General features: G+C 37.9%; 1 protein-coding gene across 1 annotated transcript in view; it reads left to right on the top strand.

Moving 5' to 3' along the window:
• The window catches only part of Su(Tpl) (Suppressor of Triplolethal), a 163272-nt gene that overhangs the window by 131730 nt on the left and 15821 nt on the right, over window positions 1–15721 (top strand). The window contains exons 3-9 of the mRNA XM_033350884.2: window positions 6619–6743; window positions 8475–8591; window positions 11818–12057; window positions 12609–12679; window positions 12764–12970; window positions 14236–15142; window positions 15506–15683. Coding sequence (XP_033206775.1) covers window positions 6619–6743; window positions 8475–8591; window positions 11818–12057; window positions 12609–12679; window positions 12764–12970; window positions 14236–15142; window positions 15506–15683 — 1845 coding nt within the window. The remainder of the gene's footprint in view (window positions 1–6618; window positions 6744–8474; window positions 8592–11817; window positions 12058–12608; window positions 12680–12763; window positions 12971–14235; window positions 15143–15505; window positions 15684–15721) is intronic.

The following is a 15721-nucleotide window of genomic DNA, read 5'->3' as shown; positions in this document are numbered from 1 at the left end:
ACCTGTTCGCTGAAACAATTTTGAACGGACTTTGTCGAGATTCGAATATTTAATAGCCTCGTGCTACAGTCGATTCGGACAGCAAATAAAATTCTAAAATAACAAGGAGAAATCAAGATACTACGCGTTTCTTTTTCTAATACTCTTATACCTATTTTAATGTCAACATCGTGCCAAATATTTGAGAGTTTCAGAGAAATGGAATAATCTCGGAACTTTGTATTCTCTTAATCTTCTATAAATATTTACAAGATAAGCCTATACAATATGTTGCATCAGCATGTAGATAAAAATTTCGAAAACGAAACTCAAAGTTAAAAGTAAATTTGAAGACTAAAAAAGGAAGGATTAAAAGATAAGTGCGATGCAAGTCGATTTGTATAGCTACATTTGTTTGTCATAAAGCAATCATATGAGAATGATTGTAATCAACATTCGTCGCAGAAAATATCCCGTGACGAGTAAAGAGACGACGAGACGGTTGTCCTTCGAGTAGTGAAATTTAAACGAACGGCTTTGCTCCCTTCACGAAACTTTCATTCGCATTCTCGTGCGGTTCAACCTTTCGTTTAAGAGGAAAGAAGAGAAGGGGGATCCTTCGTGTCCTCGATATGTGAATATCCGTGAGAGAAGTTTCCTTCCTCCTCGAAGATTACGATCACTCGTCTCGCTTCGTCATTTTCTCTGTACCCCGTTTCTTTTTATATGCCGATTTCATCCGATCGACGACCCACGATTTAACGTACCTACGTGTCTTATCAAATTTCCTTTTTGAATCTTGTATTTGAAATTCTCGTATCAAATTTGCATCGCAAGTCCATCGGGGTTAATATTCGAAAAATTAAGCAAAGAAAGACGAATCATGTATTTTAGTCAGTGCTGGATCAAAGAGTTCTGTGGCCCGAGACTATTGGCCCAGCGTAAGACCGCTTTGTGTAAAAAATGATTTTCAAAAATTAGCTATTTATTTTGAGATTTTTGTTTGTAGAAACTTGCTGTTTTACGACACTCTCTCTTTTAATCTAAACTTTGGAAGTTTTAGAAAATGCGTACACGCATACACGTATCCTACCTGTGCCCTACGTTCCTGTTTCTTGTCTTCATTTTGATTTTAAATATCTTCTGTATCTTAAGTTTTTGGCGATCTTCTTCTTTTTTTTGCCGTTATTTCTTCGGCTAGTTGTTACTCCTGTTAAACCAGATTCATCAAATGTCAACATTGGACAACTTCAGTCTCATTGCACATGCTGCCAATTTTGAAAATCCTCAAGATTCATCCTGTCGCATTAACTTTGATTTGTTAGCTAGATGAGATAATAGGATCAATCGCATATTGCTCAAAACTCAAACGACATTTACAAACGTAACAATAAAATTACCTTGCTAAGAATCATTCTATTAACTCAACCACTGCCGCTACTAACTTTCGAAACATCCGCCATTAACATATCAGCGAATGACAGTCGGCCGACGAAAACTTTTTTTTGAACTCTCCAAGATCAACATGCATCGAGTCGTGTGAACTGAAAATGTCGTAATTCCGTAATACTTGGTAAACATACGCATTAATCGTTTCGTCATTTGCTATCGCTTCGGGGACCGGTTTTTGGTGGCTGGGTAAAGAAAATCGACAAAAAGGATATATATAGAGTAAGGAAAGAAGAAAAATAAACAAGTATATCGTGGAAACCGAGACGGTGTGGTTACATTATCGAAAGCGAATAATATCGCTTGAACTCGCTTGCACGGTCATGTCATACCGACAAACGTTTCGCAACGGTTACCATCCGCCTGGTTGGTTAAATTTTCGGCACGAGTTTTCGCGTTCTGCGCATGCGTGATACCGGTCAGCCTTTTACGCTCGAGTTTCGTATCTACGAAACGTTCTTCCAACGATTTCATCCGCGAAGGTTGCCCTCCTTCGTTGTGCATAGTTCTTCTGTCATAGACGTAATTACAGATACACTTGCCACTACTAATGTAACACGATAAACGTTCTCTTACAGAGAAATTAAAATATATCGAAGAAAAATGAAAGATTCTAAATTATAGAACATCGTTTCGTTTTTGCTGGAAAAAGAGGAATCTATACAGAGATCGTTTCTCCTCTATGTCCTTCAACTTGCGAGCTAATTGTCAGGTTGAACGCGTCATCCGAAAAGTAATCGGTCCGCTGACCGATTTACTTCCAAATGTCAAGAGGCGTTCCGCGCGCAACGAGAGAAAAAAAGAAAGGATTTCGTAGGAATCGAGGAAGAGAAAGGAACAGCCAGGGGTGAAATTGGGTAGGGGGTAGAGGAGTGGGAGACGCGCAGGGGCAGAGGTACAACCATGGACGTTGCGAAATAGTCGGTCGTGCTCGACTGACTTTCGATGAAATTCAATCGGGGAAAAAGCTGCGCAGATCTCTCGTCTGCATGTACCGACGGAGGAGAAGTTAATTCTCGAAAGCATGGAAACCGGGTTTCTTATCTGGCGGTAGTGAATACATCGCGTGAATGAATCGGGTATAAAAATGAACTATAGAAAGTAAAAAGCGATGCAAATAAGAACTCTATACGTAGTCCAATTTGAATTTACATGGACAACTTTAAAACTTGCTTATCGACGTATTTAACGCGTATTTAGATTCGTTCTTTTAGTAATCATAGACCGAATTCATTCTAATTCCTTCTACAAAATTTGATATTAATATTTAAATCGCGTATCGTAAATGTGTTAAGGCAAGTTACTTTATCGCACAATATAGCGAAAAACAGGCACTATATTCGAATTCTACTAAATCCACTTTAGGCTTACATTTATTTGTATTGGTTAAAGGGGAATGGATTCCTGATCTCGTTTTCGTCATAGGCCTGAATATGGACAAATGTGTCTGCTCTCTGTCGTCGTCATCGCGATGCAAATAGTCCTTATAGCACGAATCCGACAAGATATAGACTCGATAGTTGTCGATGTATGTACGTTGTTCCCGTACCGAAGGAGACTTCTGTTACCATAAACGTCAAAATGTTTCCGCGAACGGATTTGCACGGGCTTCGTGCCGGGCCATTTGCCATTTCCACGTTCGATGCACACCGGATACGATAATGTTCATCGCATCCTCCGCTGCATGTCTGAAACAAAATTTCACCGCAGTAACCTCTATACGGCTCTATTCGCTTTTATACTACAACCCGTTTACACGAATTTTAATCGTACGATTCATCGTTGATACGAAGCGAAGGAATTTTTTTCTTCATCGACTACCGTTTTGCCGATCGTTATTTACGCGTCATCGCGCAACTGACAAAATATTATTGCGAAACATCTCGTTCTGAACGACGTCGAACCACGAAGTGCTGGCGTAGTACTTTGTCAGAATGATACTTTTATACGTTGCAGTATCTCGAAAAAGCTTAGGTATCTTCGAGACGGTACTATACGATGCTCGATCGACCCTGGGAACGTGATTGTTAATTGATGAGCGTGTCTGATGACCTCGTGACACATGGGAAATCTTCAAGCGAGACTGCACTTAGTAGCAGATGTATGGAATTTTTTATGGGAGAATGGAATTTTAATTTTGTGGAATTTGATAGTAAACGAAGGAGGACCTGTTTTGATAATAGTATCGTCATTTGATAAAAGCAATCTTTGAATAATCTAAATTACTGCTTATATTCCAACTATATTTACCACTGCCTTAAGGAAAGTTCCTATAAATATATGGACAAAAAGTGATCTTGTAGTATGTGATTATAATTTGCTAATCGTTACGAATTAATGAACTTGTATTCGTTACGAAGACAAAATATTTATTGATGTTCTATTCATTAACGCTTTCGTTATACAGAAGCTTCTAATTAGATTTACGATGTTGGTGATCATATGCAAAAATAAACACTCTAGTTCTATGAATGCAATTACCATCTATTACCGACAGTGTTCGTTACCTACCGATACTGCAGACACCATTCATGAAACAAAACAACGCATAGCTAATCAATAAACATTTCGTTAGAGACTAAAATTGAAATTATCAAAACTGTTTCCTGTTGAGGTTTAATCTCGGAATAGAGAGAGAGGAAATGCGTGGATGAATGTATAACAGAAATATATTTAAGTAATTTTAAGTATTAGTACAATGCGTTACTTTACAAAAGAGCTCCGAAGCCATGGGTCTATAGGTATTTGTATAATTACGAAAAAACTGATCTTTCTGTACCTCGCTGCACCATTTGTTTCTAGAAAAGACTATGAGGCTGAGAGGCCCTTCGAATTAATTTAGTGCTAAACAATACTCAGTGGTTTCGGAGACTGAGAAAATTGAACACTTGAGAAGATATGAAGTTTTCCTTGAAGTAAGACCCACTTCGACATTTTCAATCCTTACCTCGACTATTATTATCTATATCTATTACTATAATGTATCCTATCGACCAAGTTCAACTTTACGTTCGCAATTTCGAAGATACTGTAGCTCGCAACCTAACCTACTGTAGCTAGCACCTAACCTAACAAATTCTTATGGGCATATTATACGCGTGATACAAAACATCTTGAAACGTTATTAACGCCAGAGTGAAACACGACCAATCATGGCTATATCAATTCGAAGACGTACGTAGGGTATAGAGGTCATAACACGTATCTCGGAAATATATTTAGCAAAAAATTACTACGTGATAGTAATATAATAGTGGCCTTAAACGTACAATACTGTTCAAATAACTTGCGAAGTTTATACTGGCAATAAATAATTCGTAACTCCTACATACATTTTCAGATTGGTTTCGAATTTTACCAATACGATTGCCATAGTCTCGTTTCGTTGTGGCGCTAATCGATTTTCAGAATGTTTCGCGTAACGTGCGTGATATATGCGTAAAAAGTTTCTGAAAGTATTCAAACAATTTCGTGAACGAACGCGCTCGGCACCAATTTTTCTTGCTCGTTTCTGCGATCAATCGGGACGGCTGACGGATAACGATCTAAGATAGGCTGTTCGACAATTACGCGTCGTCAGTTGCGACCATCACTCTGATATCGTAATTGATGCATACGGACCGAGCGAGGTTAAATTACACACATCGCTGCGTAATCGTTAGCGTTACACGCTAATTCTCCAAATTCCACGGCCGCTTCGTTTACGTTCGTGTCGTTCCAATTTCGCCACGTTTATCGCTACTCGTAGCTGGCGAATAGACGCGTCCATACGCGCGCTGACTGAATGCAAGGCTGAACGAGCTTGAAATTATCGCAGCACGCCGATACCGCGCACAGAGCGCACCTTTGTTATCTGTCGAAATTATGGTCGCGCGGGAACCGCGTTAAAAGCCGGCCAAACGATGTCCACTGGAGCTTAATCGTGGATGGTTAGGTGTAATTTGACAGGGTGCTTCTAATCAACGTTATTCCATCAATTTACGTAACGAGAGAACGTGTTTCAGTGGAAAATCTGAATGCTGCTTTGTGTAGCGTGTGTTACGTCGAAAAAGATGTTAATCGCATATAATTTATAGCTTATACGTGATTCGCTGTAAATTATGTTTGATCCATATCCTGATTGTATAATTAAAGATATTGAAATAACCGTTTTCGAATAACTTGATAATATTGGAATTACTTTACTACGGAATACAGTAACGCTATGCATAGCGCGTTCCTTCGTAACGCAGTTTCGTATAATGTCACGCTGATAGTCCGTAGTTCGTGTAATGGTCGGTCCTCGCTGGCCTTGCTATTTGCGAACGTGTTCTTGAGCATTTAAGTATACTTTTATGACCACTGCTGACGAACACTGGTAGTTAAGATTCCCGAACCCCAACGAACACAATGGTATCCGGTGAGGTATATTTCTGAGCGCTGTGCGTACGCCAAGGATAAACGAGGAAAGTAGTCAATGCGAGTGAGCTAGTATTGGTAGTCAGGTCAATTTTTACCTCTAGAATTAACACGAAAGGTAACACAAATATAGTCGTGTTTGGTACACGACTCGTCGCACGCGCCTCAATCATCCCAATAAAATTCTCTCGTAATGACATAATAAAAACATAAAAAGAGTTATATTTCTCTCATTCCGATAATTATTGGGAAACCTGTTCGTCAAGAGTCCACGATCTCTAGCGATCGGACCACTGCTGTTTGTATCTAATATAGAAAATGAAAATAAGTTAATCGTTTCTCCTTAATTCAGCCTCGTTCTATCGTTACGTGTTTATTACCCAATTTTCGCGCAATATTGAGATACAGGGAAAGATGTATAAAAGGAGACCAAACGAAACACACGATACGAGATTAAAGCGCGTAACGCGAGTAACGACAACAGGACCAACGTATAAAACGTTGCCTCGAGGAACATTAGATCCTACTCATACAGATCTTATTTAAAAGCTTAGACAGACAGACAGATAAACAGATAGATAGGTAAGTGGAGATACATATGCTTGTACATTGTACAGTTTCATGTAACCGGCAGATATAGATAGCTGTCGCTGGTATAGGAACATGAGAATACTATATGGTTGGTCGTGTCACCTACATACCAAGTACTGCACCATAAGCTGTTTCATAAGTTAATACGACCCTATTAGCGGAATAAAGGCACACGAATAACCAGTGGCTTTCTGATTACAGCAACTCTCCTTTCCACCTACCCAATCCAACCATGGATCCACAGGGTTTACGTTTAGCCTGTCTGGCAATCAAGACATCGAGGGTCCTCAGGGTAGTTTCGAGTGCATCCAACAAACGAGCCCTAAGTAAGTATAGTCTATCTATAATCTATGTAATGTATAGTCAATCGGAAAAATCACCTTGTTATCGTTTCTGAATCTACGTAAATAAAAGTAACGGGGTAGCTAGCCAGATCGAGTGAACTGAACAGATTCAAACTCGATTTTCTCGAAAATGAAGCTTCACGTGAAAACAAAAGTCGCCTTCTTCTCGATTCTATTATTACGGTTCCGGAAATTTTATACAGGGTGGTTGGTAACTGGTGGTACAGGCGGAAAAAAGAAGTCGAAAATATAGAATAAAAAATATGGAATAAAAATTTATAGAATAAAAAAAAAAAACGTCAATCGAGACAACGATCTACAGTGAGATCCGTTATAACGAGACGCGATAAAGTGCACGCGTACCGAGCGAAAATTCAAAGTCGATTTTCTCGAAAACAAAGCCTCAAACGAAAAATTTTTATTCTATATTTTCGACTTCTTTTTTCGCCTAGAATCATCCCCTTTCCGCTCGTACCACCAGTTACCGACCACCCTGTATAATTCACGCGGATTTCGACTTGATACGTATATGACGTCGGTAAAATGATCGCAGCTGACGCTAATCTGTGGCCTTGTCGGAAAAACGGGACGCAATAATAGTAAACTATAACAGAATACATAGTTTTTTTTTTATTATTATTTAGTTTGTACTTTAGAATTTGTCCAGCTGGACATTCGGTAAATTTTTCTAGCTTAATTGCTAAATAACATGTGGATGGCTACCAACAGCGGGATACCATCTTCGAGTTTGTCTATTTCTTTAGTGAGGTCAGTGACGTGCAGAATACATAGTTGCATACCACAAACTATTACTTGTTTTGTCGTAGAACTTAATGGGCACGTTACTTACACGCGATCATTGTATAAATAGGACAGAATTTTTCTTCTATAATATTCCTATAACGTATAATTATCGATATACGATATTTACGTGTGTGATTTTGATAGAGAGATTTTGAAATTGGTTTACATTTAACGTTACCATAATGCTTGGAATTGAAATGGGTATACATCTGTTTATAATCGCGTTCGATCCGATGTTCCATGAATGAAACATTTTCTCGATAATTGAAAACTGTCCTTCGAACGTATGATTAGTCTTACTTTCGTGAACTTTATGCCACAGATAAAGCGACAGACGAAGATGAAATAGCGTAAGAATTAATTCGGATTTACTCTCTGCAACGGTGTGATAATATTTCTTATTCCTTCCATCGGTCTTCAACCACCTTTATTCTTACCGTATCTTGTCAGTTAGAAAATTAAATCTCTGTCAGACAATATATCAACTTCATAGAACCAACGCTAATCTCTAACAATCCCGAAGGAAGATCTATTTCCTGACGGATAATGTATCAAATCCATGAAGCTAAAATTCATTTTTAATTCCGAAAGATATTACGCATCCTCTAAATGACCAAGAGAAGAAACGATCTTAAATTTTCTATTCGGTGGATAAAGTTGGTCTGTAACTTTGGCAAGAATTATATATAGAGGGAAAACCAATCTCAAATTTCATCGCGTAACCATCTGCTCGTGGGAGGATCAAATCGATTCCCACTGCTCGAATCTAGAGACTGCACGTCTTTCAAACGCGTGGCACATTTTCAAGACACGGGAAACGGCGCGGAAAAAAGAAAAGAGAAAAACGGCGTCGAGACTCGTTCTAGCGACTTATCGGTCTCTTTATGGTGTTCCATTTTTCCTGTGCAGGAATCTGGAGAGTCTTGGCGCATTGCGGTGTAAAATGCGAATACAAGCGAATGACGATGTGTACGAGACAACCAGGCATCGGATGGCCGTTGCCGAAGAGAATAACAAGAACAAATGGTAAGTCACCCCTTGAAAAGATACGGACGTCGAAGGCTCGACTTCATCGATCCTCCATGGAGGTCGATTTTTCTTCCATGAGTTCGTTATCGAGTTCGCGCACAGTTCCATTCCTTTCTATGCTTGCTCGTTCTATTTTTCGAGTGGTTTCTGTGTCATATTCGTATGCACTTCACCTTGCTAAGTAAGTCGACCCTCGTCCCAAATCACGTTATTTCTAGATCCATCGTTCATGACAATTCGTACGATTCTCGAATTAAATTCGATACCAGTTTAGTTTATTCGTTATCGTTTGCACGATGTTCGTTGATAATTACAGAGAACGAGGAGGGAAGTAGCGGGAATTGTAGAGTTACATAAGCCAATCTTCATTTTACAAGAGACATTATCGTGTAAGATGTAACCAAAGAACGAAAAAGAAAAGATCATTGGGATTGTAAGACAATGGACGGATATCGTGCAGGCAGATTAGTTAATTTGTTTAACAGCGTAACGGTCAAGGTTAAAAAAGCCCCGCAAGTGCGACTTAGGTCCGAAATCTTTGGTATCCGTCGCTGTGGATGAAACTTATTACGTACATGGATATACTGTGTGATACACGGTTTACATAAACGAGTCGTGTAACAAGATATTGCGAATAGTGGATTTCTATTTTAATGATTCTTCTTGTCAGTATATTTAAACGATAGAGGGAAGATTCATTTCGAATACAAAAATGTCCTAATATACAGGGTGGTTGGTAACTGGTGGTACAAGCGGAAAGGGGGTGATTCTACGCGAAAAAGGAGGTCGAAAATATAGAATACAAATTTTTCGTTCGAGGCTTTGTTTTCGAGAAAATCGACTTTGAATTTTCGCTCGGTACGCGTGCGCTACGTTATAACGGATCTCGCTGTAGATCGTTGTCTCGATGGAAAAATTAAAAGAAAAATTTGTATTCTATATTTTCGACTTGTTTTTTCGCGTAGAATCACCCCCTTTCCGCTTGTACCAACAGTTACCAACCACTCTGTATATTTAATTTCCCATTCATCAATATGTCGCATCGTTTTTGTATATTCACATGTGCAAGAAGTAAAATCCTCTTCGCTGCAAATTAATTCGATTACTTTTATTAGCTTTAAATTTTGTAGGTATAGAAATTGCCGTTTAAGAGTAACCAAAATAATAAAAATAATAAATAAAATTTGGCTCCGATAGATGAAATTCTGATAAATAAAATCCCATCGTAGGAACGTAGAAAAGAGGAAAAGAAAAAAGAATAACCCGAGGCATTGCATTGTTTGGACCAGTTGCATTCTCTATAGTTGTGTAGTGGTAGCACCGGTTACATAATTCCGCGTTTAAGAGCAAAGCTGATAATGGGTTTTCCCGGTGATGGCTTGCGTCAGAAAGGAAAATCGATTAATCACTTTCCTCGCGGAAAGACGATTCCTGTAGATTAGAGCTGGACATTGGGTGGGAAACTGGCGTCAACCAGAACCTTGTCTACTGACGTCAAGCGTGGGTTGGTTAGGTGTCGACGTTAAGAGATAGAAATGATCTCGTTAACCGATACGATATACGGTAAAATATTCCAGTCGTTTATATTATCGATCATATTATACGAAGCAATTTATGCTGATTATATTATGCGAACTACTTGCAATTAGCCGATCTTCCAATACGGTGGATTCTATCCTTTAAAGTAAAAAATATGATAGTAAAAATGCAAAACAATCTAAGATACTAAACACTGAAAATGTAAATGTCACAGAGAATAATAGAATCATAGCTGTGCTATACATACGTAGCTTGAATTAACCCTTTGATCCCTATGGACGCATATATGCGTTTGCCAATTTTTTCCACCTCCCTCGCCCTTGAGATTATTTCATTAGTGTAAGAGACGATACGCGTGCATTTCTTAGTAACGACAATGAACAAAAAAAAAATGAGAATCTGTTTATTTTCTGTATACTTCTGTATATTCGCGGAGATTATAATTGCGATTAATATGTCTTTACACTCCGTTGTCGCCATCGTGGCGACATTATAAGTGAAACTAACAAATCCGTTATCGCCGCCGTGGTGATATTCTAAATGAAATGAACAGCTCCGTTGTCGTTGCCGTGGCGACATTCTAAGTACGATTGTAAGTAGTCTCGGAGTAACTGGCAGCCCGTAGTAAAAATGATTCGGAGTTTCTGGTGGATCATCGGGATACCAGGAGTGCAAATGGATATTATAGCAGTGCCGTATATAAATCATTAATTTTTATTAAGAAAAAGTATTTGGTCCCCAACGCGGATAACTTTCACCGGGAGTATTCAGTAATTTATTCGAACGTTGAATACTAGCAGTTCTTTTTTGCCAAAATAAGACTCATATAATCAATAATTCTTGTAAATATAGAGATACCGATTTTTTTGTAAATTCCATGAGCTTAGATTTATATCAAACACGTCATACGCACGAAATAAGCTGTTTTATTAAATAGAAGTCTATTAAATGAAACGTTCTGAAATAGCTACATGCCAACTATAAAACGTTCCTTGAATATTTCATTGATCAATCACTTTCCTCTGTCATAGAAAAATTCTTCACTCTGTATATTAAGATGACGGTACGATATTACTACGGTACCTAATCACTGCGGCAAAAGGTTTTTCAGGACCATCGATATACAGCAGGGACGCGCTATTAACGCCGTAATGATTTCAAACTGGAAATGACAGTGGAAAAACGTGGGCATTTTACGACCATTATTTTTCTTCTCTTTCGTTTAACAACCGTAGACGGTTATGCTTGCATAGTTTCGTATATAGTACTTTCTATTATGAATATTTAATGTACCGGGGAACTAGTTTATTCACGATGTAGGGGACTATCAATCATTTTATCAACTTGGTAAATCATGCAAATTATGGGAAAGTAAGGTAGAACTATCGGAACGTAAGTTATATCGTGTATCATTTCGAAAATAAGAATTCATTCACGTTACGAAAGACCATACTTTCATTTATTCCTTTCGATCTTCTTCGTCTCTTAACAACAATGCTTTCGAACATTGCGAGTTATAATAACAAATTCTAAGATTGTAAATAATCTCGTATACCATATTCTTATATATTATTCTCGTATAAAGAACATCACTTACTCACTAATATCGTATGATATAATATTAAAAATAGTAGTAATATTTATCAGCATGCCCCTTATCGTTCTTCGTTTTATTTTCCACCAGCACCAGAGTTATCAAGCCAAATGGGCCGGACATCGGGCGCAAAGTAAAGGTGAAAACTACCGGAAGAACTATACCATCTCCATCACCATTGAATTCGAGGTATCGGGAATCGACGAGCATTCCAACTTCCGTTAGTCAGCCTAGACTGTCTTCCTCTTACAAGACTACTGTCAATAATCAACCAGCAGCTCGAAATCAACCGGAGAAGAAAGTCTCTGAGATCATGCGTAGGCCACTCAAGTAAGTTTCGATTAGACCGTATAATCGTACCTTGAGGAACGTGTAATCATTGTTTACTTTCATAACGATAAAACAGAGAACGAAACAAGAAAGATTTAAGAAAACTAAAAATATTTGAAGAGCACGCAAGGACATGACGTTATTCCCTTTATTTTGATATCGCTTGGTAGCAAAAACACTTGCAGAGAAAACAATTTGTTTGCTGCAACTGGTACAGGTCTTTTAAAAATACGCGATAAGTCTGTGAAATTTTGTAAACAATAACAAGAATATATATCATGTTGTAGTAACAATATTTTTACTGTTTTATTCGACCGTTGAATTAAATAGTTTTAGTAATAATTCTAAATTCTATCATAAATATTTTGTGCATTTCAAGACTGTTTATTATATTCTGTCCGTGTGTTCTTCATTTAGAAATACGGTCGTAAAAGTTCGATAAAAGAACGAAAACAAAGTAAAGTTTGTAAGATAAGTAGCTTAAGATAAAAGTCTAAATAATCATCTAAGTATCCATTAGTTCTAACGAACATTTTGTTTTCTGTTTACAGGGAAAGGCTTATCCATCTTCTTGCTTTGAGGCCATACAAAAAGCCAGAGTTGTATGATCGTATAAACAGAGGTAAGAATATAAACGAAAAATACAAACTTAAGATTATCCATCAAATTTTTGGCGCAAATTAATTAATTGATATCTTATTTTCAGAGGGCATCAAAGATCGAGAACGTACCGCCATGCCGATGATTCTGAAACAAGTAGCTTTCATGAGGGATAACACGTATCATCTGCATAGATACGTCTGGAATGACGTGCTAGAAGATTGGCCTTATTACACAGAACAGGAAAAGACCATGTTGAAAAGAAGAAAACCTCAAAATCTAACGCCTCCTGGTTCTAGCGATGGATCCAGCGGTACGATACATTTTCACGGATTAAATCTTCATCTCTCCGAATATTCATTGCGACAGAGCAACATGAAAGTCTAATTATATTTCACATTCATTCGGGAACAATTGTCAGTACATAGATACTTTTATTCACTTGTTAAAAGATTTAAAGCTAATGACGATGAAATTGGCAAATCGACAAAAATATTTTTCCAAACGTACTCGAACAATAACATATAATGGTCTTCTTTTATATCAATGAGTAGACTTAGATGAGTATACATTGTTTACATATACATTGTTTACATTATATACATTGTTTACAGTATACATTGTTTGTATACATATAGATGCGTAGACATTGTTTACAGTATACATTGTTTGTATACATATAGATGAGTAGACCTTGTTTACAGTATACATTGTTTGTATACATATAGATGAGTAGACATTGTTTACGGTATACATTGTTTGTATACATATAGATGAGTAGACCTTGTTTACAGTATACATTGTTTGTATACATATAGATGAGTAGACATTGTTTACAGTATACATTGTTTGTATACATATAGATGAGTAGACATTGTTTACAGTATAGTAGAAATCTTACACACACTCTCTTTGGTGTTTGATCTCTACTAAGTTATTTATTATAATATGATTTAAACAGAAAACAATGGTTACTTAACATGAACTTAATGCAGTAATATGATTATAACTAATACAACTTAATTTTAATGTTATTGGGAAATTTGAATGTGTAAAGATATACAGGATAAAAAATATAAAAAATATTCAAAGTTAATTATAATATTTGGAGAATGACGCAAGTCTGTGTTTGGATTTCATTGCATTTCTTGTTTTCATAAAAATTTAAATCTATGTAAATATTATGCAGTGTATTAATCCATTAGCATATTAATTTTTTCACACCGAAAGTTCCTGTGAATCGTATTTTTCCGACCAAAATTGCTATTTATTGCTATAGCGTCATGATTTTGTGTTTTGAGAGACAATCGTATGATGAGTAGCACTTTCACGCCTACGTTTCTGTGAATATCGCAGTCCACTTCCTCGGAATACACCTGCGACAGTTTCTTTTGAAAAACCAAGTCATAGCATTCATCCATCGTCGTAAAAGCTTTAAATCTAAAATGTTACCATAGTATTGACAATAATTTCGAAGAATTGTTCCAACAATCTATTCATACATGCTAACGCGTTAACAATAATCCAGATAAAATACAGAATAACATATTGAATGCACATTATCGATTATGATTACAGGCAGCGGACAATCTCCTAATTCCACTCATCCAGGTTCACCGCCTGCGATCACAGCACCTCCGCCCTCGTTGTTGGGCAACAAGCGACCAGGATATTATCAGGGTAATGATGGATTACCGACAAAAAGACCACGGATATCGCATTATAGGAAGTCAGAATTGAATTCTGGATCGTCGAATGTCGGGGAGAATGGAAGGACGGCTGGTAGTGGTGGAAATAGTAACAGTGTTAGTGTCGTTTCCAGTGCAGCCGGTGGTAGTAGTGCGAATGGTGGCAGTGGTGGTAACAACGGTGGTGTAATTGACGGCTGGGATCAACGGCAGCATCAGCGTGATCGTCGTGGCGATTATCGACCCGAAAGAACAGCGAACAGTGATGTGCTACGAGGTGGCAGCTATGGCCATGGAAAAGCGTGCTTGACGCCAACCAGTGATAGTGAAGAGACCAACCAGCAGCACGGTCATCGGGACGGGAACACCGGAACGTCTGCGAGCAATGTCGCTAACAACGCGACCACTGGCCATAGTAGTGTAGCTCATAATAATTCTTTGAGCAGCAGTCGTCATCATCATGGAAAGACTGCAACGCTTGGTGCCGAAGAGAGTGCCGGTACGGCTGTGGATTGCGTGGCTCGTTCGATGCCGAGTGCCGCGAGTGACGGTGGTAGTGCAAGTAGTTATAGTGGTAGTTCGAATGGAATACTCGCCGACAGGAGAGATAGAAGCGACAGGAACGATAGGGGACGCGTTGGCGACAGGGATCGTGACCCCAGAAAGAAGAATAACGGAACAGCCGCTAACTCGTATAACGAGTTAATCGTACCTAACTATGACACCACCGAACATAATCCTGACAGTCTTCACTTAGAGGAGAGTCCTAAATCATCGGAGTATCCGGACTACCTCACGTGAGTATCTTCGAAATTAATAAAATTTAATAGAATAACCAGTAAGATTCTTCCTGCGATTTTGTCTCCGTTATTGTTAATTACGATATGTTGTAGCGCTCATTAATATGGATATCTATTTATTGTAAAAAAAAAAAAAATAACACGATCTGCACGCTTTGTGATCTAGAGAAAGACTCGTCATCGTGGCTCCATAGTTGTCTTGATATTAATTATTTATTCTTTCTCTATAATATACACCCTTACATTCATATGTTACGATAATGGAGATAAAGCAGTGCAGTTTCCTACAGTTGTGAAGCTTAATTTGGATCTTACTAAGCAAAATATACCTCGGTGTACTTACGCTCGAATTTCTTACAGGTATTATACGACAATAAGCAGTACGGAACAGAGAAGACGTTATAAGGCGGAATTTAATGCAGATTATGAAGAATATCGAAGGCTACATACTCAAGTGGCGAAAGTATCTAAACGATTTGTACAGCTTCAAGATCGTTTGAAACAAGAAGAAGCTTTAGGCAATTGGGAAGAATATCAGGTACCGTATCGCATGTAAATAATATACAAGACACAATG

This window comes from Bombus vancouverensis, chromosome 2, assembly GCF_051014615.1.
Source record: "Bombus vancouverensis nearcticus chromosome 2, iyBomVanc1_principal, whole genome shotgun sequence".
NCBI lineage: Eukaryota > Metazoa > Arthropoda > Insecta > Hymenoptera > Apidae > Bombus > Bombus vancouverensis.
Note: the sequence above shows the minus strand (reverse complement) of the source record. Positions and strands in the feature narration are given on the sequence as shown.